At 43.7% G+C, this 25,249-nt stretch overlaps 1 protein-coding gene across 1 annotated transcript in view; it reads left to right on the top strand.

Moving 5' to 3' along the window:
• The window catches only part of DNAH1 (dynein axonemal heavy chain 1), a 117,822-nt gene that overhangs the window by 14,974 nt on the left and 77,599 nt on the right, over positions 1-25,249 (top strand). Inside the window, exons 10-27 of the mRNA XM_077823430.1 lie at positions 1,089-1,387; positions 2,005-2,155; positions 2,617-2,810; positions 3,726-3,951; positions 4,709-4,828; positions 6,186-6,268; positions 6,948-7,089; positions 8,228-8,383; positions 9,982-10,180; positions 11,199-11,452; positions 12,247-12,459; positions 17,747-17,911; positions 19,024-19,145; positions 19,827-19,932; positions 21,515-21,694; positions 22,512-22,652; positions 23,791-23,954; positions 24,604-24,717. Coding sequence (XP_077679556.1) covers positions 1,089-1,387; positions 2,005-2,155; positions 2,617-2,810; positions 3,726-3,951; positions 4,709-4,828; positions 6,186-6,268; positions 6,948-7,089; positions 8,228-8,383; positions 9,982-10,180; positions 11,199-11,452; positions 12,247-12,459; positions 17,747-17,911; positions 19,024-19,145; positions 19,827-19,932; positions 21,515-21,694; positions 22,512-22,652; positions 23,791-23,954; positions 24,604-24,717 — 3,029 coding nt within the window. The remainder of the gene's footprint in view (positions 1-1,088; positions 1,388-2,004; positions 2,156-2,616; positions 2,811-3,725; positions 3,952-4,708; positions 4,829-6,185; positions 6,269-6,947; positions 7,090-8,227; positions 8,384-9,981; positions 10,181-11,198; positions 11,453-12,246; positions 12,460-17,746; positions 17,912-19,023; positions 19,146-19,826; positions 19,933-21,514; positions 21,695-22,511; positions 22,653-23,790; positions 23,955-24,603; positions 24,718-25,249) is intronic.

Below are 25,249 nucleotides of genomic sequence, written 5' to 3'. Positions count from 1 at the left end.
TACACTGTACAAGGCTGCTTTATCCTCATGGGAAACTGAGGCAGAGAGAAGTTGAGAGACTTGCCCAAGGCCACCCAATCTGGGATATGAACCAGCCAGGAAAAGAGTGTTTTCATTTTAATAGGCAGAGTGTATATAAGGACCCCAACTCTCCTGACCCTCAGTCCTGTACTCTATCAGTGAGAAAATACTGTCTCCCCTTGCACTGTTGAAATTTGATTTCTACACACAAATAGCAGAAGTCCATGTAACAAGTTTGACTCTTAGTAGCATTTTAATGAATCAAAGCATTGCAGGACTCTGCTGCCCTTCAGTTAGCACCTTCCCATCACTTTAATCAGTTCCAAAAGAAGACAAATGTCCACCCCTCATTTCTCAGTCATATTTTACAGAGAGTTTTATGGGGGACCCTATGAAATACAGCTTCTGATACTGTTCTGTAGAAAACCATGGGGAATAGTAAATTGGAAATTAGGAGAGTGGTAAGTAATGAAAAGGGCTGATCCAGAGCAATCTGGATCGCTTGGTAGACTGGGCACAAGCAAACAATGTATTTTAAGGTGGCCAAATATAAAGTCATACATATCAGAAAACAGAATGTAAGCAATACTTACAAGCTGCAGGGACTCTGTCCTTGGTAGGTTGTAGTAGATTCTCCATCTCTGGATGTTTCTCTAAAAGACAGACTCTAGATCAAAGAGGAAGTATTTCAGAAAAGTTCTGTGACCTGTGTTATGGAAGATGTCAGACTAAAATATTATCATAATAGTCCCCTCTAGTCTAATTTGTGACAACGGGGATAGAAAACAGAAGCTTAAGTGAAATGGAGAAACACAGTTCTGATGTTTTCTCAACAGCAGGCCTTTTCATGACCCTTTGTTAAGGAACTAGATATATAATATGTTGGGTATGTATGCATAAATATGAGGGTTATTGGTCAACCAAAATGGATCGGAGATGACTTGTTTCACAGCAGATTGGTATTGGACTGGGCACTAGTGGTCCCTGCCAGTGGTCAGTAGTTGCCCTACTGTTTTCCCATCAGTCCTCTGAGGATAAATTCTTCACTGTATGTTTCTTTGTTCTAGATTCAGCTGTTTCTCAAGGACACCTGGATCAATACTCTCAAGATAGCAGTAAAGAGCAGTCTGAGGGAGATTGGTAAAGGGTGGTACAATCTGTATCAGTCCAACTGGGGTGTATACCAGATGTCCAAGCTACATAAACTGATGGAGCTCATCAAGTTCAACTTGCAAGACTCTGTGCGCTTCCTGGTCCAGAACTCACTGGTCAGCTTCACTCAGCTTTTGCTGGATGCTTGTGGCAGTGTCCAGGATTGCTCAGAGGATATGGAATGGGGAGGGGACCTCATCAACAGCCCATACAAGTAAGGAGGGGAGAGATGGGAAGGTCAGGCTTGGAGGAGAACAGTGGAGGAGGGAAGAATAGCTATCTCTTTATATTTGTAATTACCATAGATTTTTACAGTGACACTTTGCATTTGGGTTGGGGTTTCATGGTGGTGCTTATGATGAAGAGCAACTCAGTTCCATCCATCTCATACTGCTTGGTGTAGGCTTGGAGGGGGATCACTGCCTTGCGGATGGCAGATTGGATAGTGTTGCACAGTTTTTCCACAAGGGGCTCGTGCAGTTCCATCCGTCCGTCTCTCTTGACATGTCTCCAGCACGCACCCTGGAGCCAGGGAGGGAGGCACAGAGCTGGGCGAATCCCCAGCTGTCCTGTTAGTGCAGGCCTTATTGGAGGCCAGGATCTGGTTCAATTTTTTCAATGTGCTTTACTAATGTTAGCTAATGAATTCTCTCACATCCCAGGGAGGAAGGCGACTGTTACTAATTCCATTTTAGAGCCTGGGAAAGTGAATAAGGCCACAAGGCTGGTCAGTTTCATTGTTGGGATTTAAAGACATAGCACAATAGCAGTGTTGCGGGTGCCATTCTTTCTGCAGACAGCCACGTAAAACCCCATCTCCTCCCTTTGCAGGCCACGAAAGAATCCTCTCTTTGTAGTGGATCTGATTCTGGATAACAGTGGGGTTCACTTCAGCACACCTGTGGAGAACTTCGAGACCTCCCTCATTTCTCTGTTCGACAAGGGAATCCTGGCAACCCACACCATACCACAACTGGAGACGGTGCGTTACTCTGGGGAAATGTTAATATGACAGAGACTAAGTGGCCTAGAGACCCAGAATGTATGGTAGCTGATGAGGGTGGAATCATGAATGGCAATAGCATGTAGACTAATGGCCTCAAACCTGTTAGGGAAAGTCCCTTTGCAGTATATACTCTTCTCTCTGTTGAGCGGGATATTTGTCTTCCAAGATCCTCACATCTATCCTCTATATTTATCTTTTTATTGGGGCTGGGGTCAGATGAATGAAGTAATTCCTGATGCAATGGAGAGGGATGGACCACATAACCTTCTAGAGGTACCTTCCCTCCTGCTGATGATTGTATGACTCATCTTACAGAGCAATACATTGTGGAGAATGTGAGTTCTTCACGCTGTAAAACCTGTTCCCCTGCTGGAGACCGAGAAGCAGCAGGTGATAGCTGCTTGTTTTGAATGACCTCTCCTTTTGCACTCTTCCAGTTTGTGCTGGAGAACATGTTTATTAGAGGCACACCACTGCTGGAGTCGGTGGGCCTGCACGAGCCCCTTGTGGAAGAACTGCGCAAAACTATCCAATCTGCCATCCGCAAGGCAGTGATCCCCCTCCAAGCCTACGCCAAGCAGTATGAGAACCAGTTAGAGCTGAATAATAATGACATCCATTCCTTTCTAAAGTAAGTAACATCAAGAGCGGACACCACAGACCTGACTTACATGTCCTTAGAAACTTATTACTACAGTACATCCCCATCTCATGTATCCTTGCTTAAGTAAGTGTGTGTATTCGCTGTTCTGTGCTTGCAAAAGTGTGTGGCATGCACTTCAGTGAACAGGTACAAGGGATTAGCCATACCAAACCAGAACACTGGTGTATCAAATCCAGCCTCCAGCAGTGGCCAATAACTGATGCTTTCAGAGGAAGGCAAAATAGCTACTGGTGCAATGCTGTATATTGTTGGTAGCAGTGGGAATTACTGTCTGCCTCTAACAACAGTCAAATTCCCTTCTGATCTTATTGGTCAGAAAATTACTCATCCCTTTTGAAAGTCTGGTTAGCGTGTTTGACCTCCTGCAACTCTGCCTTTTCAGGCTGATCACATGGTGTAGGAAGTAGTATTTCCCTTTGTTTCAACCTGCCTGTTCCCATGGCTAAAACCCCCATCCACACCTCAATCATCCTTCTGCCTCATTTACTTTCGCCGTCTTTTTTCAGGCCTCCTATCCTCGCCAGTCTTTAAATTGAGCTTTAAAACCCAATTCTCCCAGGAATCTCTCCTTCCTACTTCTCTCCTCATTCTCTCTTCCTTGACCAGTTGTCAATTGGGTTGTGCGTTGTCATCTCTATCTTAGATTGTGAGCTCTCAGAGGCAGGCAATGCATCTCACGCTATGGTTCTAAAATATGTAAATTCAGAGAAATCTGTGGGTTTTTAATAATAAATGCACCTGTCATTAATTTAATGTCCTGGACTTTTGGACAAAGGTCTAATGACATCTATGTGAATGTGTATTTATGACATGTAGGGATGAGTGTTCTTGTGCGCTGTATGGTATGGGTTGGCTTGTCTTTGATTATATTTCTGGTTGTAGAGAGTACCAAGCCCAATGCCCCTCTGCCCAGGATGTGAGAAAAATAGTAAACCTGCACTTGTCTGAAAAGGAGATGCTGGACAATACTCTGCCAAGCTCCATCATCATTGGTCCCTTCTACATCAGCATTGAAGGTGTCAAGCAAAATCTGTCCAAAAAACGCAAAGCCCTTGCTACCTCCATGTTGGACCTACTGGCTAAGAACCTACACCTACAGGTGGAAAATGTAAGTTTCACACTTCTCTGTTTTGTCTTGCATCTGTCCCCCTATTTCAGGAGGCACCACGGCAGAGAATTTGGGATTGCACAGTGGCCAAATGATAGCGGTTGAGGCCTCTCTAATGTGGAAGTTTTGCAACTCACATTGGAATGGTTAGATGGGACTAGTGGTGGAAGCCAATTGAAAAAGACTAGAAGGGAGATGTGAAGAGCCAGTTAAATCAAACTGTGCCTGCATTCGTAACAAATTCTGTGCAAGAAAGCTATACCTAGTGGCATGGAAATATCTGTGGCTCTCTATCATCTCCTAAATAGTTACGTTCATGGATTTAAAATTATCTGCCTTGCTGCCAGCTGGAAGTTCCTGCAGGGAGCTGATGAGGTTAACTAGAATATATAGACAGTTACATGTGTGAGGCAGGTGATGAAGAGCTACTAACAGGAAGAACTAGAATAGTATTGTATATTTATAGCTTTAGACCACTCTTACAGTGGGTTACAGCCAGCTTTTTGACTTACACTGGAGTCTGGCATATGAGAGATTGGTGGCCTGATTTTCAGATGTCCTGTGCACGCACAATTGCCATTAACTCTAATGGGAGTTGTGAGTGCTCCTCTGAAAACCAGGTCTTAAGCCTCTGTTGTAGTCCACTGATTAAAGGTAGTGACCCCATAGGAATGAAACTCTGTAGCCCATTAGGGAAGGCTGCAGATGCTCCTCTATTCAGTGTGTGTATTTACACATTCTCTGTGTCCTCCTGCAGATCTGTGAAGCATTCAAAGTCATCAGCCGGAAAATGTATGAGAAACCAAACAGCATTGAGGAGCTGGCTGAGCTGCGGGAGTGGATGAAGGGAGTCCCTGAGCAGCTGAAAGTGCAGGAAGTAAGGCATGCTTTTCTGATCAAAAGGGGGTGCCCAGTAAAGCCAGGGGATAAAAACTTGGGAATAGAGTGGATGGAGATCTCCCACGGTTTTGACATTTTATTATCCAGCTCTGAATCTGTCCTGGAACAATAGCTCATAGAATCATAGAATATCAGGGTTGGAAGAGACCTCAGGAGGTCATCTAGTCCAACCCCTTGCTCAAAGCAGGACCAATCTCCAATTTTTGCCCCAGATCCCTAAATGGCCCCCTCAAGGATTGAGCTCACAACCCTGGGTTTAGCAGGCCAATGCTCAAACCACTGAGCTATCTCTCCCCCCTGGTTCAGCTTCTTAAATAATCCATGTTTGAAGAAATGAGATCTGGCCAGTCAGTCCAATTACCTGTTTCGTTGCTTGGGAAACCTTGCCTCTGATCCAGGCTGCTATGAAGCTTTGAGAGTTTGTGTTCACAAGCTTTGTAGCTACCGAGCCTCTTAGATCCAGTTTTTCAGCTGGCATATGAAATTTAACCCCAATGTCATTTATGCAGTTGGGCATGTGTGTATAAAACTAATGTGTCTATGCAAATTGGGCAGTCAGATGCCTAGCTACCGTGCTGGTATGTGCTAAGGCAGCTTATGTGCATGCAAATGTCTTTGCAGGGGAAACTTGCAAAGGCAATTGAAAATGTTGTCCTTAATGTATGTTGTATATCCCTTCTATTTCTTGGTTAGCCATTCAGTACTTCTGCACAGATATTGGATCTTGACTTTTTCTGTCTTCTGAAAATTAATTACAAACTTTCAAACCATAAAAATATTGTGATAATTTTCCTCTCATACCAGTTATAAACAGGTGTAGTGCCGGGGACTTCAATGAAGTTACTCCTACATTGTACTGGTATAGTATATTAATATTATAATTAATTTGGCAGTAATACCACTAAGTTATTAGATAGAGCTTTTTATCTGTAGATCTCAAAGCACTTTACAAAGGAGGGATGTATCATCCCAATTTTATAAACAGAGAAACTGAGGCACTGAGCAGTGAAGTGACTTGCCCAGGGTCACTCAGGAGACCAGTGGCAAAGCCTGGAATGGAGCTGGGTTTCCCAATTCCTAGTTCAGTGTCCTCCCCACTGGGTCACACTCCCTTTCATATATGTAGTCTGAGGATCACTCACACCACAAGAGGTTGGAGAATCAGACCCACTGCTTTTGTGGTATAGAAGTACTCTGTGTTGGGGTAAGGTTGTGTGACGATGGCATGTGTCATGCAAATGCAGTGTGTATCCTGCCAGACAATCCCAATAAGCAACATGTTCAATACATGTGATTTGGAGGATGTCTACTTTTCTCTCTGTCTCCCTGTGTAGGAACTCATAAGTAAGGTCATGGAAGATTATGACGTTATGGAGGAATTCCTTTACAACCTTACCCAAGATGATTTCAATGACAAGTGAGCATTTCTCTTACTGTCAAAGCAGCTTATTTTGCAGCTATTACCATTCTTAATGCCTCAGGATTTGATTTGTATACCAGGTGCTTCAGATCTTTTCATGTGGCAGTTCAAGCTAGATGTTCATTGAACACCTGATTCAGAAATTGAGTCTGTAGAGGTGTGCAGATTCACACTGCCTCCTGGCCTGGGCATGAGGCAAACTTGTAGTGATCAACCTCCTTAACAAATAAAAGACCTTATCTGTCAGCTTATTTTTATTTTTTGCTTTATTTTATTATTTCTATTACAAAAGCACCAAGAGACCTCAACCAAGATTAGGGCCCCATCTTGTTAGGTACTGTGAAGACAAATTGTAAGAGGCACAGTCCCACTGGACTTTTTGGAATTGTTTAGCAATCCATTCATCTTTTACTAATATACTGGATTTCTCGCTTTTTTTAAAATTCCTCTCCCTTTCCTTAGCCTCTTGTTACTGAACAGTTTAGACGCAGACACTGCATATCAAATAACAGAGCACCAAAAATATCCTTTGAAACCATGCAAATTTCTGTAGCTGGTCAGCCTCCTTCATCAGTTTGATCGGGTTATCTAATTACTATGCTCATTATCATTCAAATAATAGGCCTCAGGTTGCTGCTTCTCATCTTTTTTGTATTCTCATTCCATCTGAGCTCAGGTGGGCTGCGAGCAACTGGCCTCTGAAAATCGCCACACAAACGGAGATGATTCAGCAGCAGCACCTGGAAGATGAGGAGAGGTTCCGCAAAATTCAGCTCATGGATCAGAACAACTTTCTGGAACGGCTGGATGGTCTGCAGGTACTAATAATCCAACACTAGGGGAGGCTGTTCTGAGCCAGCCCTAATCACAAAGACTTGAATTCATTGCTGTCGGTTAGCTGGGGTATCTTCAGGAGCATTTGCAATTCTAAGATCAATGGTAGGGCCAGTTAAATTTTTTTTCTAAAAACTGCTTTTGGATGAGAAATTGTTTGAATTCCATGGAAAACTTTCATTTTTCATGGAGAAACTGAATGCTCGAAAACAGAAATATTTTTATTCTGAAATGCTGTTGCGGTGCCTCAAGGAGCCGCTATGGGCTGACTTCATCTCCCATGATGCACCACCTCTCCTCAACAACAGGGAAGACCATGGTGTACCATCGGAGCTCTAGGCTGGGTTCCATGTCCAGACTAGATAGGAGAATGAGACTATGAGGCACCTGAACAACGATTTCCGTGAGATGCAATGGCCGTGTTTCAAAATCAAATATTTAAGATTTGATTTTTCACCAAAAACTTGAAATTATCCATAGGAAAAACTCCCCATTTTTGGACCAGCTCTAATCAATGTCTGAACTGATTTCAAAGACTCTCTCCAAATGGATATCACTGGGGTAATGGGTTGAAATTAAGCAAAGAATTTCCTAACAGTGAAGACTGGTTGGCTGTGGAATAGTCTACCAAAGGAAGTGATAGAAGCCCCGACACTTTAGTTTATTAAAAAAGATTGGACAGGGCCCTGGAAAATATAATATTGGGAACAATTTTTGAGGATGGAAAAAATGACATAGCAGATCTTTCATTTTAATTTCTGTGGTTTCAAGTTGCTGGCTGTATAGCTCAGTATAGACAAATTTGGGCATGGACTGATGAGTGGGTGGCAATCAATTGCAAGAGGAAGAGGCAGCCAGCGCCCACATTTGTTCTTTCTATCAGCTGATCTTGATCCAAGCTTATCATTGCCTCCTCACCAGCTTCTCTGTGGCCTGAAGAGAGCTGGAATTAGAGTAGGGGAGAGAGAATATGAAATTTAAAATGGGCTTTAGTGAGAGCTGTCCGATTCTTTGCATGCTGGAGAGCAACGAAGAGTAGACAGTGAAGCTGAGATTCTAGAAAGCAGCATTCAGTGTTTTGAGCCTGAGTTCCACATACTGCACCTGCCTTTTCTTTTCCAGCTGGTCGTGGCTGGATTTTCTGTCCATATGGACATTACCCGAGCACATGAGATAGCAAATGAAGCAAGAAGGGTCAAGAAGCAGTTGAAGGAGTCTCAGCAGATGGCACTTCTTTATAACAACAGGGAGCGGATATTTGGATTGCCAGTTACTAATGTAAGTGTCAGATCATAGGTTCTGTTGTGTTAGGCTCTGTGCAAACAACAGGCCCTTGGTCCTGACTGGGGCCTTTGGGTGCTACTGCAATGCAATAAAATAAATCCCCTAGGTAATAACATCCCAATTGTGAGAGAAGGAAAGAAATGATTTAATCTACCATTCTGGCTTATGCATCAGTTCTTATGTTAATTAGAGAGGACCAGCGATCCATTCTGATGGTCACTCCATTCCAATGCTCTCTGCTTATCTCTTCTATGCTGTGGAAGAGGTGGCCCAAGAAGACATGGAAGGGTGAGCAAGTTCATAGGACATTTAATAGCCACTTCTGTAGCAGAGCTCTATCTATCCATGCTCCTGGATCAAGAGTTCATAGGGCAGTGGTAGCCAGCTGTATGGGAGGCTTGGCTCCTGGATCATAAAGATGGTAATGCTCATGAAGTAGCAATTAGTTACATTCATTACTGTTGGAGAGTTACTGCACAGAATATCCACTGAATGCATCCGATGAAGTGAGCTGTAGCTCGCGAAAGCTTATGCTCAATAAATTGGTTAGTCTCTAAGGTGCCACAAGTACTCCTTTTCTTTTTGCGGATACAGACTAACACGGCTGCTACTCTGAAACCACACAGAACATGGGCATGACTGGCTGTAATTACTTATGTCACTAGTGGTTTATAGTCACATGTACAGGAAAGTGAATTTGGAAGGCAGCGTGTTGTCTTAAGAAAATAATTTTAGTCACAAACACTAGTAGCTCTAGCTACTCATAAATGCTCATGCACATTTTCTCTCTCTCTTTCATTTATGGCTATTGAGTAGAATTATTTTCTCTAATAATTTTCTGTATCTTAACTTTCAATAGCTTAGTGTGAATTTTTTCTTTACTGTTACATCTATAGTTGCAACTTGGGTCCTTAACAGGTACATCCTCAAGATGTGTATGGGTCCATTGCATCCACAAAAAATCTCATATTACTGATGCGACTGAGCATTTGCAAATGAAAATCAGCTAACTGCTCATCAGACTAAGTGTTTGCATGCATGGATATGGGCTTCTGCAGGTGCAACTCGAATGTATGCATTTTGGACGGCATGCCTGATGCTCCCTCCTTTGAGAAGTTGGCACTAAATGTCATAGTAATAAATTAAGTCATGGTTTTAACTTGGATTGCAGTTAAATGGAATTGTGCCCATGTATGTGAGGTTGAATTTGGCCCAGAGGGCCTTTGTTTTTCTGTGTTTGTCCTGTCTCTATCCACAATTCTGTTTTGTTTCATGACTGATTAATAAGGGCTAGGTTGTGCCTTGGGAGACCACAGGGTCTGCGCCCTCCAAGCATCCCCAGGGTTGTAAGTCCCCTGAGAGGGAGCAAGCTGGAAGTGGCCCTGTGCCTGTCTGCTCTGGCTAGCAGTGTAGAGGGGAGCCAAATAAATCATCTTAAAGGATATTGGACCATGTTCGTTCCCCTTGCTTACTCAGGAGCTCTAGGTGGGATTGTGCCTTTTTGCCAGGGCCACATGGTTCTGAAAAATATGAGCCACTGTTAGAGGAAAATATGCCCATTGTTCATTAAAACTCTTTTTTTTTTCACAAAGTATGATAAACTGTCCAGGATGGTTAAGGAATTCCAGCCATACTGGGATCTTTGGACCACAGCATCAGACTGGATACGCTGGTCTGAGAGCTGGATGAATGACCCCCTCTCTGCAATTGATGCTGAACAGCTAGAGAAGAATGTCAATGAATCCTTTAAGACCATGCACAAGTGTGTGAAGCAGTTCAAGGATGTACCAGGTAACTGGGAGAGTTTGGTTTGTGCACCCCAGCACACAAGGCTATGAGGAGTGTCGTCAAAACCTCATTCCTGTGATTCAGCAGTTTATCCCATATGTGTTCTGTGTGAAGTGAGCTTGGGTGGTCATATGCAGCTCTGCAGATTTGTGTAAAACTGCTTCAAGTAAATGCCCCCACCACCCAAAAAAATTAAAAAAGATTTAAATTTGTAGGTAAACTTCCCCATGTCCCAGTCCAGGATTCCCAAAGATGCATCCACCAGTCTTCTGTAGTAGTTCTAAAACCATCTTCCAGTTGGGTTAGAGTGAAGTATATCCTGCAGTGGGAGATTTTGATTCATCCTTTTAAACTTGATCTCTCTCCTGAACAATCCAGTGAATCATCCCCAGTGGAGGAGGTGGTGAGTGGATGTGTGAGTGAATATGACTCATGATAAGTGGAAGCAATAAGAATACCTGCTTTTGATCTTTTCATTCCGCTGCTCCTCCAGGATATAGTACAATATCCACTAAGGCCATCAGTCTGCCAGTCCTTGTGTGACACATAGCAGGGAGTGCAAGGTTGTTGCACTTCCGATGCAAGTGCAACCAGAGGCCACACTTGGCTGCAATTAAAGTTAAGCCCTAGATGTAATTGACATACTAGATGGAAGTACTACTAAATTTCATGGCCTTTGCATGCTTGCTGCCTTACTCTAAAGGTGCTAGAAAAGTGCAGGGTGTGGGCAGTGAATAGATGTGTCTGAGGAGACGTGTGGTTTCCAATATGCAAATATGGCACTTGACTATGCTCCTCCCTTTTTGGCCTTATTCCTGCTACGAGGCAGCATCTTCATTAATGCAAGCTTGGGTTCACCAATGCTCCCTGTCCTGCTGTTCGCTTTTTGCATTGTCGGAAAGCACAGCACCGCTCACCTGCACTGTGCAGAATCCAGCTCTATATGAAGCAGCATCCTCCACCCATCATATTATTGTTGCTGATGTTATCTTTTTTGGGTTTTTTTCCCTACTCCTTTAAGCATGCCAGGATGTAGCTGTGGAAATCCGGGGCGGGATTGAAGAATTCAGACCATATATCCCCCTGATTCAGGGCCTGCGCAATCCTGGCATGCGGAACCGGCACTGGGAGATGCTTTCCAAGGAGATCAACATCAACGTTAAGCCTAAGGCCAATCTGACATTTTCTCGCTGTCTGGAGATGAAGCTGCTGGATCACATTGACAGCATTGCCAAAATAGCTGAGATAGCGGGCAAGGAGTTCTCCATTGAGAATGTGAGGAGAGCATCTAATGAGGGTTTCCTTTCAGTGTCATAGTTCATGCCCCAAAGTTGTCTCTAGATGGAAGCTTTCCTTATGACAACTCCATGTTACATGAGCATTAAAATTCTCTCTGAGTGTTACAGAAATCCCAGAGAAAAGCAGAATGCAGCTGAGAATCTTAGCATCCTCGCATGACTGGACAAATCCTCTGTATCTGTGTCAGGGAGATTAGACATTGGTATGGTGAATCAGCTACCATACAGTGTGTGTATGAAAACAGGGGAGGGGACTGGATGGCTCAGTGGAGTCATTGGTCATACAGATATCGTCTTTCATCTTCACGTCCCCAGTTCAAATAGGGCCTAAGATGGTCAGGACTGAAAGTCACTTTTTCTTCTGTGAAATGGGTTTGTGAGCTCAGCCCACTTCCCAGTGGGCAGATATCCATACCGCAAAAGCCATCATTACCACGGTCTCTAATGGCGCTGTACTGCCAGACTCAGTGGAGGTGCCATGGCATCAGTGGGCATGGAAATGAAGTTACTTTCTCTTCCTTGAAGGTGGTCCTTGAGGAAAGGGTTGAGGCTCTTTGGATGGGGCAGAGGAAATTTGTGCTGCTGCTGAATGTTCTGTGGATTAAATAGATGGCTGTAGTTTCCAGTGTGGAAACCAGCACCTTTCACAGGAACGAACATTCACCTAGTTTTTTAAATGATGGTGTTTGAGAGACATGTGAATGGAGGAAAGCATTATGCAATATCCCTGTACTGAGACCTAAGGTTAAATTGCTTCTCCTCATTTCCCAGGCACTTGATAAGATGGAGAGCGAATGGGTCTCCATCCTGTTCAATGTACTGCCCTATAAAGAGACAGAAACCTTCATTCTGAAGAGCCCTGACGAAGCTTCGCAGCTCCTAGATGATCATATTGTCATGACTCAAAGCATGTCCTTCTCACCATTCAAGAAACCCTTTGAAGACAGGATGAACACCTGGGAAACCAAGCTGAAGATGACACAGGTACCAATTTCCCACCTGCTGCCATGTGGTCAAGGGAGGGATTGGGGCTTTTCAACTCTGTTTGAATAGAAAGAATATGCAGTTGCAACTAAGGAGCTTGGTGCTGTGTAGTTATTCACGGCACATATGTGCTCAGGGCATCAGGGGGGCTCTCATAATTCTTCTGCCCTTCAATGGGACAAAGATTCTACCCTTAGTGTAGTTCCTCTCACAGTGAATAGTTCTATTGACTTGCATAGTAGTTAGCACTTTGCCTAGTGATATTCAGGCCCTACCATAGTCAAATTTCATGTTAAGGGCTTGATTCTGCAAGGTGCTATGCATTCTTGTCCTGATCCTGCAAAGCACTTAAAGCACATGCTTAACTTTTATTAGCATATGAATAGTTCCATTGGACTTTAATGGTCTACATACATGCTTAAAGTTAGGCACATTCTTAAGTACTTTGCTGGTTCCAGGGTAGAAGAGAATGCTGAGCACCTAACAGGGATCACACTCTACTTGATGTTAGTTGTAGATGGGAGCAGGAAAAAAATCCTAATTAGCTAATGTTTGTAGAGTGCTTTGTAAATTCTAGAAGTAGCAGCATTGTTGTTTGTTTATAATTATTTCATTTTACTTATGGGAGCTTACCTGCCCATGTGTGACTGGGCAAGGGGTTGTCAAACCTGCTGTACTTGGCTAAGAAGGACACACAAAGGCACCATTGACCCTATGGAAGCAGGTGATGTGGGAATCTGGCTATATATATATATTGTGTGTTAGTGTGTGTTGTGGCTGTGACACTGTGTGTATGTTTGTCCCTGGCTGCTGTTCTTCCTTTATGCCATTTATTCCTGTCACTAAAGGTACAGGGCTCCACAGAATGATTGCACTGATATTTCTGTCAGGATAGCAAAACTTCTCCATGTATTTCTCCTTTCTCTGATGTAGCAAAAACAGTCTCTGAAGTCCTGAGAGTGAGGGAGATGGCCTTTTAGAATTGAGTGGATCTGAGGGTTGATCAACTTAGTTATTACCAGATGTACTTGTCACATTGGCTGGAGTGTTTTAAAACTGAGTGTCAACCTCAGGGCAGACTGTCAAAAAGCAGGGCAGACACCCCAAACAGATTGTATGTCTTATCATTAGAGTTCATCAACCCAGTAACAAATGTGAACTCCTGACACACTATAAAGTCTTACCATAGAGTCACTGACAGTCCTCTTGGGCATTCCAGGCAGCTTGCCTGGGTGTCAAGATCGGACTTAGTGATAGTTGGTTGCCAATACACCAAAGATCACATAAAATTCAGGTTGCTTCCAGTCCCAAAAGACCAGTCACTTACCCCCAGGTCAGTTTGTACCTCAGATCTCACATCAAAGACAATGTCTGTAGCCAATCCTATAGTAAACTAATCAAGGAATTCTTAACTAGAAAAAAGAAATGAGGGAATTATTTACAGGTTAAAGCAGGCAAACACATACAGAAATGAGTTACTGTCTAGGGTTTTAAAAGGTGACAGAGATGTAGCAATCTGTCACACTGAATGTCTGTTGGGGCTAACCCAGGTTGACTCTGGGGATCTCTGCTTCGGTTTCCTAGCTCCAGCCCTGTGAGAGTCCAAACAGCAAAGAGATGAAAAATTTTCACATCAGATATCTTTATTTCCTTCTTCCAGAATTCAAGCTGATGGGATGAGTTCTTTTGCATGTAGCCCGTGCAAGGATGATTTAGCAAAGTCTTTGTATTGTGACATTCCACAATGGCCCATTTAGATTTGATAGCCCTTCCTGATGGGCAAGAGGTAATACCTTTCATAGGGATTTAGCACTAGGTAAAGTTTCTTATTTGGTGAGTTCCATAGTTCAGAACAAACATTTCACAGCTCTATAGCAAACACTTAAGTATTACCTTATAGCATGGGAAACAGACATGATAAGTTTCAGAGTAGCAGCCGTGTTAGTCCGTATTCGCAAAAAGAAAAGGAGTACTTGTGGCACCTTAGAGACGAACAAATTTATTTGAGCATAAGCTTTCGTGAGCGACAGCTCATTATAAGTAGGATTAATACATGTAGCAACTTCCAAACATTTTGTAAAGTCTAAAGCCACTGTTATATATCCAATACCCATCTTAACCATACTAACATACACTGCACTGGTTTCCAGGGATGAATTTTTCAGTGCTCAGCTGAGGCCTACAGCCTTGGCAAGAGCTGGCATTTTGTCTGCCAGTATCACAGTATGGACTATACTTAATTGGGGTTGCTTTAGACTATTTAAAGACCATCTACACATTAAAAATACATGGTAAATTCCATGAGAATTACTGTGGGATTCTATCCATGGGAATAATAACAGATTTCCTTATTGATGGGATCACAACCAAAGCCAAAAGGGGAAATCCTCCTTTAACACTTAGGCAGCTTTGAAAATCTCAGCCTAGGAGATTTGGCCACTGAATTCCTAGTAATTTTAATTGGAATTGGGTATCCAAATCCCTTAAATGACTTTAAAATCTCATATTTAGTGGGTTTCAACTTCAGCTACACATTTATTTTATGTATAACTTTGTGAGTGCTCACAGAAGCCTCTCTTTGGCCTGTCTTTACAGAAAAGACACTTAATTATACACCTGTCTGCCCATGCAATATGAAGAACAGTGAGTAAAGTGAACCTGAGAGATCAGCTGCCGGTGAAGTTGAGTGCTCAGCACTTCTGAAGATCAGACCCCTGTGCTGTGCTTTTCTGTTTTTAAGCTGGCTAAAACACTTTGCTAATTTTTTTTTTAAATTAAAGATTGGGGCCCTCCTGTCTCTAAGTAGCTACTTTGTCCAGCTGCTCATATAATGCTTTATCCTGCATCACTGAAGTTAATGGGAGTTTGGCCACTGATTTCCGTGGGAGCTGGATCAGGCCTACAGGCCCAAACTGTGCCACTCTTACTCACACTGAGCAGTGCCTTGCGCCATGAAGTCTCATTGATTTCCATAGGGTTATATATGGCATACGGTGCTAATCACTGTGAGCAAGTCTGGCACAGGCTGGCCCATTGTTTTTTCCGTAGTTCCCTTAACTCAATATTTTCCTTCTTCCTAAATTACCACGAGGCATGGTATTTTCAAAAGTGCTCAGTCTTGGTTTAACTCTTCTAATGGGAGCAGAGTTCAGCCAGTGCTGGCTCTTCTGCAGATCCCCTCCGAAGGGGTTGTAAGGAAATGACTCTTGCTCTTTATACCTGTGGAAGCTTCTGTCAGGGTGTGGCTGGCACTGCTGCTCTTGATGTATTCACACTCTCAGCAAGTCATCAGGTTGCATTCACTTGCTCCTCCTCTTATATACATGGAGGATTTAGTTAGGATGAACAAATGGTTATTACAAACACAACTGATTTTTCCAGAGTGAATACATTGTTTACTATACGTTGCATTGTGTTCAGTTTGGTGCTCTGGAAGACCCCAGGGTGAAGTTTCTTAGTGTTAAAACCCAAGTCACATAACACTTAGGAGCTTCTTCCTGAAGGCTGCCATCTTCCTGAAGAATGGCTTTGTTTGAGAGATCAGCAGTAGGAGATGGTCCAGTGAAGAGGCAGTAAACAGGCCCTGTCTAAACTAAAAATAACCCATGTTTAAATGTGGCCGACAAACATGGTTGTGACTAAATCATGTTATAACATGACTTATTGTTGCCTGTATGGACAGGACCATGTTTTAATTTAAGAATCTGCCCGGGTTAATATGTGGTTCTTTAACCTCAATATAAGATGGCATTTTTTTCCTGCCACACAGCTGAGGAAAAAACAGAATTTGACTGCATCTGTGTTTAATCAGTTCTTTATAATTTTTGTCCCTCTGTTTGCCCCTGAGGCTGCTTTGAGCATGTTCTCTCCCCAACCCCGGTGCAGCTCCTCCAGTGCTAGCGATGGCAGGAGCACTGCTGTGGGTCAGATTCAGGCATTCTTATCAGTGTGTCGTTGACAGCTGCTCCGATCAGGGCTGGCTGACACAGTAAGTAATAAAACCAGCAGTATCCGGTCCACAGTAGCAGGTGCACCATTGCTAGAGTTGGAGGGGCTGTCTTGATGCCAGAGAAGCACAAGGAGAATTTAAGAAAATCTTCATGTGGACGCAACCTTCAGTATATATTGCCAGCAGCTGAAAGCATGTCACATCCTAGGGACACTCTACAAAGCTTTGCAGGATTCTATGGAGCTTGGAACATCAAGTAAATGAACACTGAACAATGAGATGTTATTTCCATGTCTTAGCTGGTTCTTGAACACCGTGTTCTGAATCCCTTTCAGGCAGTATTTCCTGTGTGTTTTCTTATCTTAAATACTTGGAATTTACCCAAATATTTGATTTGAAATGTTCTTAATTGAAGTTTTCATTGAGCATTGTGCGGACAAGGTCAGACTGAGCTATTATTGGCAGGAACTGTGTGCCAGCACTTCTCTGGCAGCCACATCAGATTCTGCAGCATTTAAGCTTTCATCTTAAAACATAGTAAAAACTTTGCACTTCCTGTTGCAAAGATAACCACCTTAGGATTAGTTTCAGAGTAGCAGCCGTGTTAGTCTGTATCCGCAAAAAGAAAAGGAGGACTTGTGGCACCTTAGAGACTAACAAATTAGTCTCTCTGGAGCAGCAATGCACCCCATGGGGATTTGATTTATAAAGCGCACTGTGTTGCACATTAATTGGTCCGTGTAGCCCCTGCTGGTATGCAGTAAAGGTTCCCTGGCGTGCCTTAACATAGTACTGTTTGAAACAGCACTTTGTTAAAGCTGACTAGGGAATCTTTAGTGCACACCAGCAAGGTCTGCACAGACCAATTAATACACAAGACATTAGTGTGCTCTAGAAATCACATCCCATAAGGTGCATTACCCCACAATTTAGACAAGCCCTTAATGTGACCTGCTGTTGTCCTGTGATCTACAGGCAGACAGAAGGAATAGCTCTAGCAGCTTAATGCTGCACCGTTAAGTCTGTGGCTGTTTTAATGTTTACTTCAATGGGAGAAGGATAGGGCCTATGTACAGATGTGAACCACCCACATTCATCCCAGTGGTGCCTGTTAATAAGAATTTAAATGTCAATGTTGTTAGCAATGAAATAATAGGTAATTATTTTAGTAGAAACAACCAGCTGCTCTGGGTGGATTTTAGTATTGTGGGTGATGTTTTTGGAGAAGATCACCTCTCTTATTTCCAATCTGATCCCAGTGTATGTAGAGAGGAACTGTTTTAGGAACTATACTTATTGCTGTAGGCCTCTTGACCTGATTACATGACTTCCCACCAGGATGTCCTAGAGGAGTGGCTGACATGCCAGCGCTCTTGGCTATACCTGGAGCCCATCTTTAGCTCAGAGGACATCAATAGACAGCTGCCAGTAGAAAGCAAACGCTACCAAACCATGGATAGAACCTGGAGGAAGATCATGAAGAATGCTAATGAGAACAGAGAGGTGAGGCTGTGTGTGCTCATATGGCGTGTGTGTGTATGTTTGCATGTGCACACTTGTATACTGCATGCACACATCTTTGCCTGGGTATTACTATCTTAGCATCTTGAGTATAAATTACAATTGAATCCTTTTTTTCCCTCTTGCATTCTTTGTTCACCTGCTTAGATTGCAGACTCCTCAAGGTAGAGACCATGGGCCAAATTCAGTCCTGTTAGAAACAGATTCAGCGATAGTGACTTACCTGCAGTTGTGCACACTTATTCCAAAGCTACATTTGTCCCCTTTTTCTATACTTGTCTGTAAAAGCACCATGCACAGGTATGGCACTGCATGAATAATACCCTTGGTCAGGGAAGCTTGCTAAGATTCTTCTTTTAAAATGCTGTTTACAGAGGCCAGGGGTGTTTCTAAACTGTGTGTTGAGCCACTAGCCACGGCTCTGGCACTTCAGTAACTTGCCCACATTTCCACCTCCCCATCAAGGGTGAGCTGCAGAGACCTGCACCTGAGATCTGCCCCACGGTATGCAGTGGGGTGCCAAGTCTGTTGTTTTCCCCTACCTTCCTATACAGCAGAGCCACAGCCTTTAATTTGCTTTGGGTCCTTACAAATAGGGCATCTCGTGACTTGTTCCGCGGGCTAATTCTGTCAGGTGCTTTCGCAGCATGACCTGGCTCTATCCCACCACCCACCTCCTGGTGCCTGATTCCCACTTTCACTTCCACCCACCACCTGGCTTCCTCCCCTCACCCCACAGTCTGCCTCCTCAGCCCCATTCCTCTGATGCTGGTACCACCATTCTGCACTCTCCTGCTGCCCGGCCCTTTCCTCCACACAGACTGTCATTGTCTGTATTCAGTGTTTGAATATTGATCACCACTGTTTGGTATCTGGACAAATCCAAAAATGTCGATTTGTCTTATCTCTGAATGTAACTGCCTCTCCTCCCCCACAAAGCTCGTGTCTCTATAGAGCCATGTGAAGAAACTCCTGTGAATGAGTCTCTTTGAGCCCAGCAATAATATCTCTCTGTAGCCAACTTGCCTCCAATGTGGTTATTGAACTAGGACTTAGTATACTGATGCTTTTTTTGATGTTCATGTTCTTTCCAGGTGATTTCCCTGTGTCCTGATCCCAGGCTGTTGGAGAGCCTTCGGAAATGTAATCAGCTACTTGACCTTGTGCAGAAGGGGCTGAGTGAATACCTAGAAACCAAGAGAGGATCTTTCCCCAGGTAATCCGAAGACTGAAGGCCATTCTTAGGCGTGAAGTCAGAGAATCACTCTGATTACGGCTCCCGGGAACAGGTGCATCATTCTTTGTCATCCAAAGCACAATCTCATGGAACTCACATGAGTTTGCAGGTCTCAAGGAGGCTGCTTCCTTTCGATGGAGGGAAAAATAGGGCAGACTGTGTGGACGTGACAACGTGTCATGGACCAGGGTTGAGGTGGGGGTAGTCTGATAGCATCATCACACGCCTGCACCTTTAAACATCAGCATGAGGAAGAGGGGGATGAAGGGAAATGAGGGGAAATTAAATACTCTGGGCCTTATTCTTTTTAGATCTACATCTAGAGTAGTGTTGATCGCAGTACAAAATGGGAGTAAAATACTGCCATTCTGATTGACTGTTGTTTTACACCCACTCTACACTGGTATAAATGACTGCTCCAGGGGAAGCACATCAGAGAGTCAGGCCGTTTTGTGGCAGAGAGACTCTCATTTAACTGGACTATGGTCACTGCTCTTCTGCACCAATGCAAATAATTGATGCTGACCAGCAGGATATCTTGAAGACCACCTCAGTTGCTCTCACCAAAATCTCAGGACTGTTGCCCAGTACGGCCAGGACTGAGCACCAAACCACAGAGCATAGACCAAAATGAACTGCTAGCTCTGTCTCTGTTTTCAGGTTCTACTTCCTTTCGGATGATGAATTGCTGGAGATACTGTCTCAGACAAAGGACCCCACTGCTGTACAGCCTCACCTCCGCAAGTGCTTTGAGAATATTGCACGGGTAGGTAAAGCAAGCTATTTCCTCTGGGGCTAGCAGGCATGTCTTGATGTTGGGAGTCACGTATTATGGAAATATAGAGCAATTCTCAAGCATTGTAGTAAGGGGAGGAGTAGGGTAGGACACAGGCTCGCTGCCTTGTGAAGACAGCACCTGGATTCTTTCAAATAGCCTCTACATCTCCATGTGAAAGAGAAGAGTTGAACTGGCTTTGTTCTCTTCTAAACTGCAGTAAGGTTGCAGATAGTTTTAAATTCTACACTTTTCCTCAGTTGTGATTATCATTAAAATGCATCTCCAACATTCTCAGTGGAGACATATCCACACCACCACCACCACAGCTGGTTGCCTTGTTGGTAGTCTCAGGAGATGCCAAGAACTGAACGGGCCACAGAAGTTGAATTACCCTCTTGGTCCTGGGTGTCCCACCTAAATCAGGGTTGAAGCTCACTAGCCCAGTCATATGGGGGAAGCTTACACAGCTGATTTGCCTGTTTTATTATTTCTAGAACAATAGCTCTCGACCTTTCCAGAATACTGTACCCCTTTCAAATGTCTGATTTGTCTTGTGTACCCCAAGTTTCACCTCACTTAAAAACTTACAAAATCAGACATAAAAATACACAGCATACTATTACTAAAAAATTGCTGACTTTCTCATTTTTAACACATAATTATAAAATAAATCAGTTGGAATATAAATATTGTATGCACATTTCAGTGTATAGTATACAGAGCAGTATAGACAAATCATTGTGTATGAAATTTTAGTTTGTACTGACTTCATTAGTGCTTTTTTATGTAGCGTGTTGTAAAATTAGGCAAATATCTAGATGGCTTGATCTACCCCGGAAGACCTTTGAGTACCCCCGGGGTACATGTGGCCCTGGTTGGGAACCACTGTAGTAGAAGACTTCAACTCCAGGACTATCAATCCCACATCTCACACCAGCGCTAAAAATACATCTGATAGTCACTAGCCTGGGAATAAGTGGAAAGGAAGCTTAGTTGGGGGTCTGATGCAAAGCCCCTTGGAATCATTAGAGAGACTTCCATTGACTTCTTTGAGCTTTGCATCGGGTCCTTACACTTTTATTCTTAACTCTGGGGACAGTGGAAGAACAGAATTGAGAGTAAAAAGGATTTACTGATTCCTAGCCATGCAATGAGATGAATTCATCCCATATGTAATTTGTTTCACTTCATTCAAGTTATACCAGAGATGAAGTTGGGCCCCATTTTGTCATAAAATCCTCTTTCACTTCATGGAGAGACATGTTGATTTTGCACATGTGTAGTATATTTATTATCAGTAACCACAACCAAATTGTGGGCAGATCTATAAGTAGCCTAAATCAATGTAGCTCTATTGACCTGAATGGAGCTACACAGCAGTCTGGTCCTGTGTGGTTATTTTTGCTGTAGACCTGGAGGCACAGCCGTTTTACTGTCAGTAGGACAAAAATATTATACATATTCATATTGAAACAATGTCTCAATTCCTTGTGTCTTGACCTATGTTGATAGGAAGGCAGGGATAGAAGGGAAACTCTCCACTAATATCATGCTGTGATTCCCCCATTAGCTGCTCTTCCAGGAGGACCTACAGATCACACACATGTACTCTGCAGAAGGGGAGGAAGTGAAGCTGTTTTTCCCCATTTATCCCACTGGCAATGTGGAGGACTGGCTGCTGGAAGTCGAGAAATCTATGAAGGCCAGCGTGCGGGACAATATTGAAAGATCGATCAGGGTTTATCCACATGTGAGAGTCTTACACCCCATGCTGTTCTTCGGCTCTTCACCTGCAAATACAGGTGGAGTTCAACAGGTGGCATTTGGCATGTCCTGTCTCAAGAGGAAGTGGTCATTGATGACAGCCAGCAGAATTGGTTTTCTTACTCCCTACAGTTTTTATAGTGTAGCCTTTGACCCTGCTATATGATTCCATTTCTACTCCTTGCTCTGTTCTGCTCCCTCCTTGGGATAGGGCTCCCTCTTTTTATCTTCTCCTCCAGTGCTTGGGTCCATCACGCAGTGCAAAGAGATGGTAGTGGTAACATAGGGCCAGATTAATTCCTGAGGCCAATGGATGTACACCAGGGATGAATCTCAGCCATATGTTTCTATGGACGCAGGTAGACAATCAAGATCATACTTCAGTTGGTGGTTGGGAGAAAGGAAGGTAAAAAGAGATGGGGCATCAGAAATCTCAGGCATTATTATACTCTAGGAATCTGATGCTCCAATAAACTGGAATTCGCTGTAGGATTGGAAGCTTGTTCTGCTGGTTCCCATAGATTCCCAGTCTTCACCTGCCTTTGGCAGTTCTCCACATCTTGCATAGCCCAATGATCTGTTGCAGAGAAGGCACCTAAGCATCCATTGTCTGGATGCCCAGCATCTTAGGGAAGCTTTTTCATTGCAACTGGAGAAAATAGGGTAGACAACTAAGTAGAAATTGTTATATGTGACATGGAATTGGATAGGTTCCAGGAATAGGGCATGAGACAAGGGATCATGAAAGAAAACATATTCATAGTGCTTATTACCAATACAATGTATGTGTGTTTTTTTTAAAGACACCACGTTGTTCATGGGTCTTGCAGTGGCCTGGGCAGGTGACCATTGCTGGCTGTCAAACTTTCTGGACAAAGGAAGTATCTGAGGCCCTGGAGGTTGGGGATTTGTCCACCAGACTGTTTCCACAGCTGAGTGCTCAGGTAGGAAAGATGAATAAGTGCAGACCAGGTTTAGATTTTTCCACACAGAGACCTGGTCTTTTATCACTTTCTACGTGTAAAACAGTTCTGACTTCAAATCAGTCAACAGCCATAACCTGAGATACTGATGCATCAGTATCTAGAGAAATTTTTCAAAGTTAGGTCAATTGTTTTCAACAGCATGTTACATTAGTATGTGAAATAACTGAACTCCAAAGGTAGTGGGAAAAATACTGAATGCAGTAAAATGAGATCTCTAAGAGTTCTGCCATTGTTTTCTTAACCTGCACATAACTCATCAAGCATATGACCTTATCAGAGCTATGTTCCCATAACTTAATCATGCTCTAGCATGGCACTATGGGATACTGTCCTTCTGGAGGTCCTATGTCCTATGTAACCATGGGGTATTTCATCAGTGCACCCACACCCTGCCCTAAGTCACAGTTCAATATCTTATATGAACAGTGATACCTCCCAGCATCTGAATGCCTTGCAATCTTGAATGTATTTATTCTCACAATACCCCTCAGAGGCAGGGCAGTGCTATTATCCCATAGTACAGATGGGAACTGAGGCAGAGAGAGACTGAGTGGCTTGCCTAGTGTCACAAAGGAAGTCTTTGGCAGAGGAGGGAATTGAACCTGGGTCTCCCATGGTCCAAATTAGCGCCCTATCTACTGGGCCATCCTTCCTTTCCTCCTTCCGTCCTCGTTTAGTACAGGGGTTCTCAAACTTCATTGCACCACGACCCCCTTCTGACAACAAAAATGACTACATGACCCCAGGAGGTGGGACCAAAGCCTGAGCCTGCCTGAGCCCCACCCCCCAGGTATGGGGGTGGGAGGCACAAAGCTGAAGCCCAAGGGCTTAAGTCCCAAGCAGGGGGGTCTGTAATCTGAGCCCCAGTGCCCAGGACTGAAGCCCTCGGGCTTCAGCCCCGGTGGTGGGGCTCGGGCTTCAGTCCCATGCCCCAGCAAGTCTAAGCCAGCCCTGGCGACCCCATTACAGTGGGGTTCCTACCCACTTTGAGGTCCCACAGTTTGAGAACTGTTGGTTTAGTACCTTGTTGGTTAGAGAATAGAAGTCAGAATGCAGTTCAGGGCCAGTTCTGACTAGCGTCCCTTTCCTTGCACAGCTAAGTGATCTGGTAGCCCTTGTTCGAGGAAAGCTGTCGAGGATGCAGCGAACAGTGTTGTCAGCTCTCATTGTGATTGAAGTCCATGCCAAGGATGTGGCTGCTAAGCTGGTTGAGGAGAATGTGATGAGTGAGAATGATTTTGAGTGGATCTCTCAGCTCAGGTAAGGGAAACAGCCATCAGACCTGGTCTGGATTCCCTGGCCACCATCCATTATCATTACCTATCGGCAGCATCAGTAACATGGAGGGAAATCAAGTGTGTTTGCATAGTGTGTCTATTTAAGACTAATCTTAGCACCAAGTGGATTGAATGTCTTAGGAGTATATCATAGTCAGTTACACCATCACGACTGGTCATCTGTAACCCAGCTCATGCCTGCCTCTGTCAGGATACGTTAAGACAGACCCAGGCTCTGGGGCATTTTCTCCTTGCATGTGATACATGGATTAGACTGTGCCACGACAGTCTAAAGGTCTGCCCATGCCCAGTGGGGAGGCATGATTCTTGACAATGTCATCAGATGTCCTGACCCGTGAGGATCGTAGACATTCCCGTTGCACAGCACCTCCTGCTTACAATTGTTTCCTGGCACCCAGAGAAGTCAGGATTGTCCTTCCAGCCAATGCCACTGCCTTCCTAAAGCAATTACTTATTACCTCTGCCCCAGTGCTGAGGTGACACATGTCTCCTAGGGCCTGGAGTGCAGTGAATTTTATTAGCCACAAACAGTGTCCCTTTTAGCTCTTGCTATTATTGTACCCCTGCCAGTACTTGTTTGTCTTTGAGATTCCATTTTCACTCACCATTAGATACTACTGGACAAGGAATGATCTGTACATCCGAGCAGTGAATGCTGAATTCATCTATGGCTATGAATATTTGGGAAACAGTGGACGCCTGGTCATCACACCCCTCACTGACAGGTACAGATTATTCAGAGAATAATACCTAAGCGTCTAAGTAGTTCTGGGTGAACAGATTTTATTCTGAGTTAAACCCAGGATCTTCCTCTGCCAGGTTTACTCATGCTGAGCAGCACTTAATTACACAAGTAGCCTTGGGACTCTTTGTATACCCAGGTGTTACTTGAGATGAGGTAGATTGGGCCCTTACTGACGTTGGATCTACAGGATTCCTAATGATCCGTGCTCCCACCAACCAGTTAAAGATTTATGCTGTGGCATGATTCTTAGTGAACTGCTCTGAGACATATAAAAAAATCCATCTGAATTACAAAGGGCTCATTCTATTCTTGGTGATTACACACCCTTGGACAGATAAACCAGTACCATGGAGTATGTGTGTTTCCTAGTAACGATAATAATAATACTTAGCTTTCTTATAGTAATCATACTCCTTACAGACAGCCCAACAGACAGTGAATTTCTATCAGACTGTACAAAAGTACAAAGACTGTACTGCAACTCCCATTAATGTTAACAGAAGCCGCTTAGC

The sequence above is a fragment of the Eretmochelys imbricata genome, chromosome 7 (genome assembly GCF_965152235.1).
Source record: "Eretmochelys imbricata isolate rEreImb1 chromosome 7, rEreImb1.hap1, whole genome shotgun sequence".
Classification (NCBI taxonomy): Eukaryota; Metazoa; Chordata; order Testudines; family Cheloniidae; genus Eretmochelys; species Eretmochelys imbricata.
The sequence above is the reverse complement of the archived record's forward strand: the minus strand, read 5'-3'. Positions and strand labels throughout refer to the sequence as shown.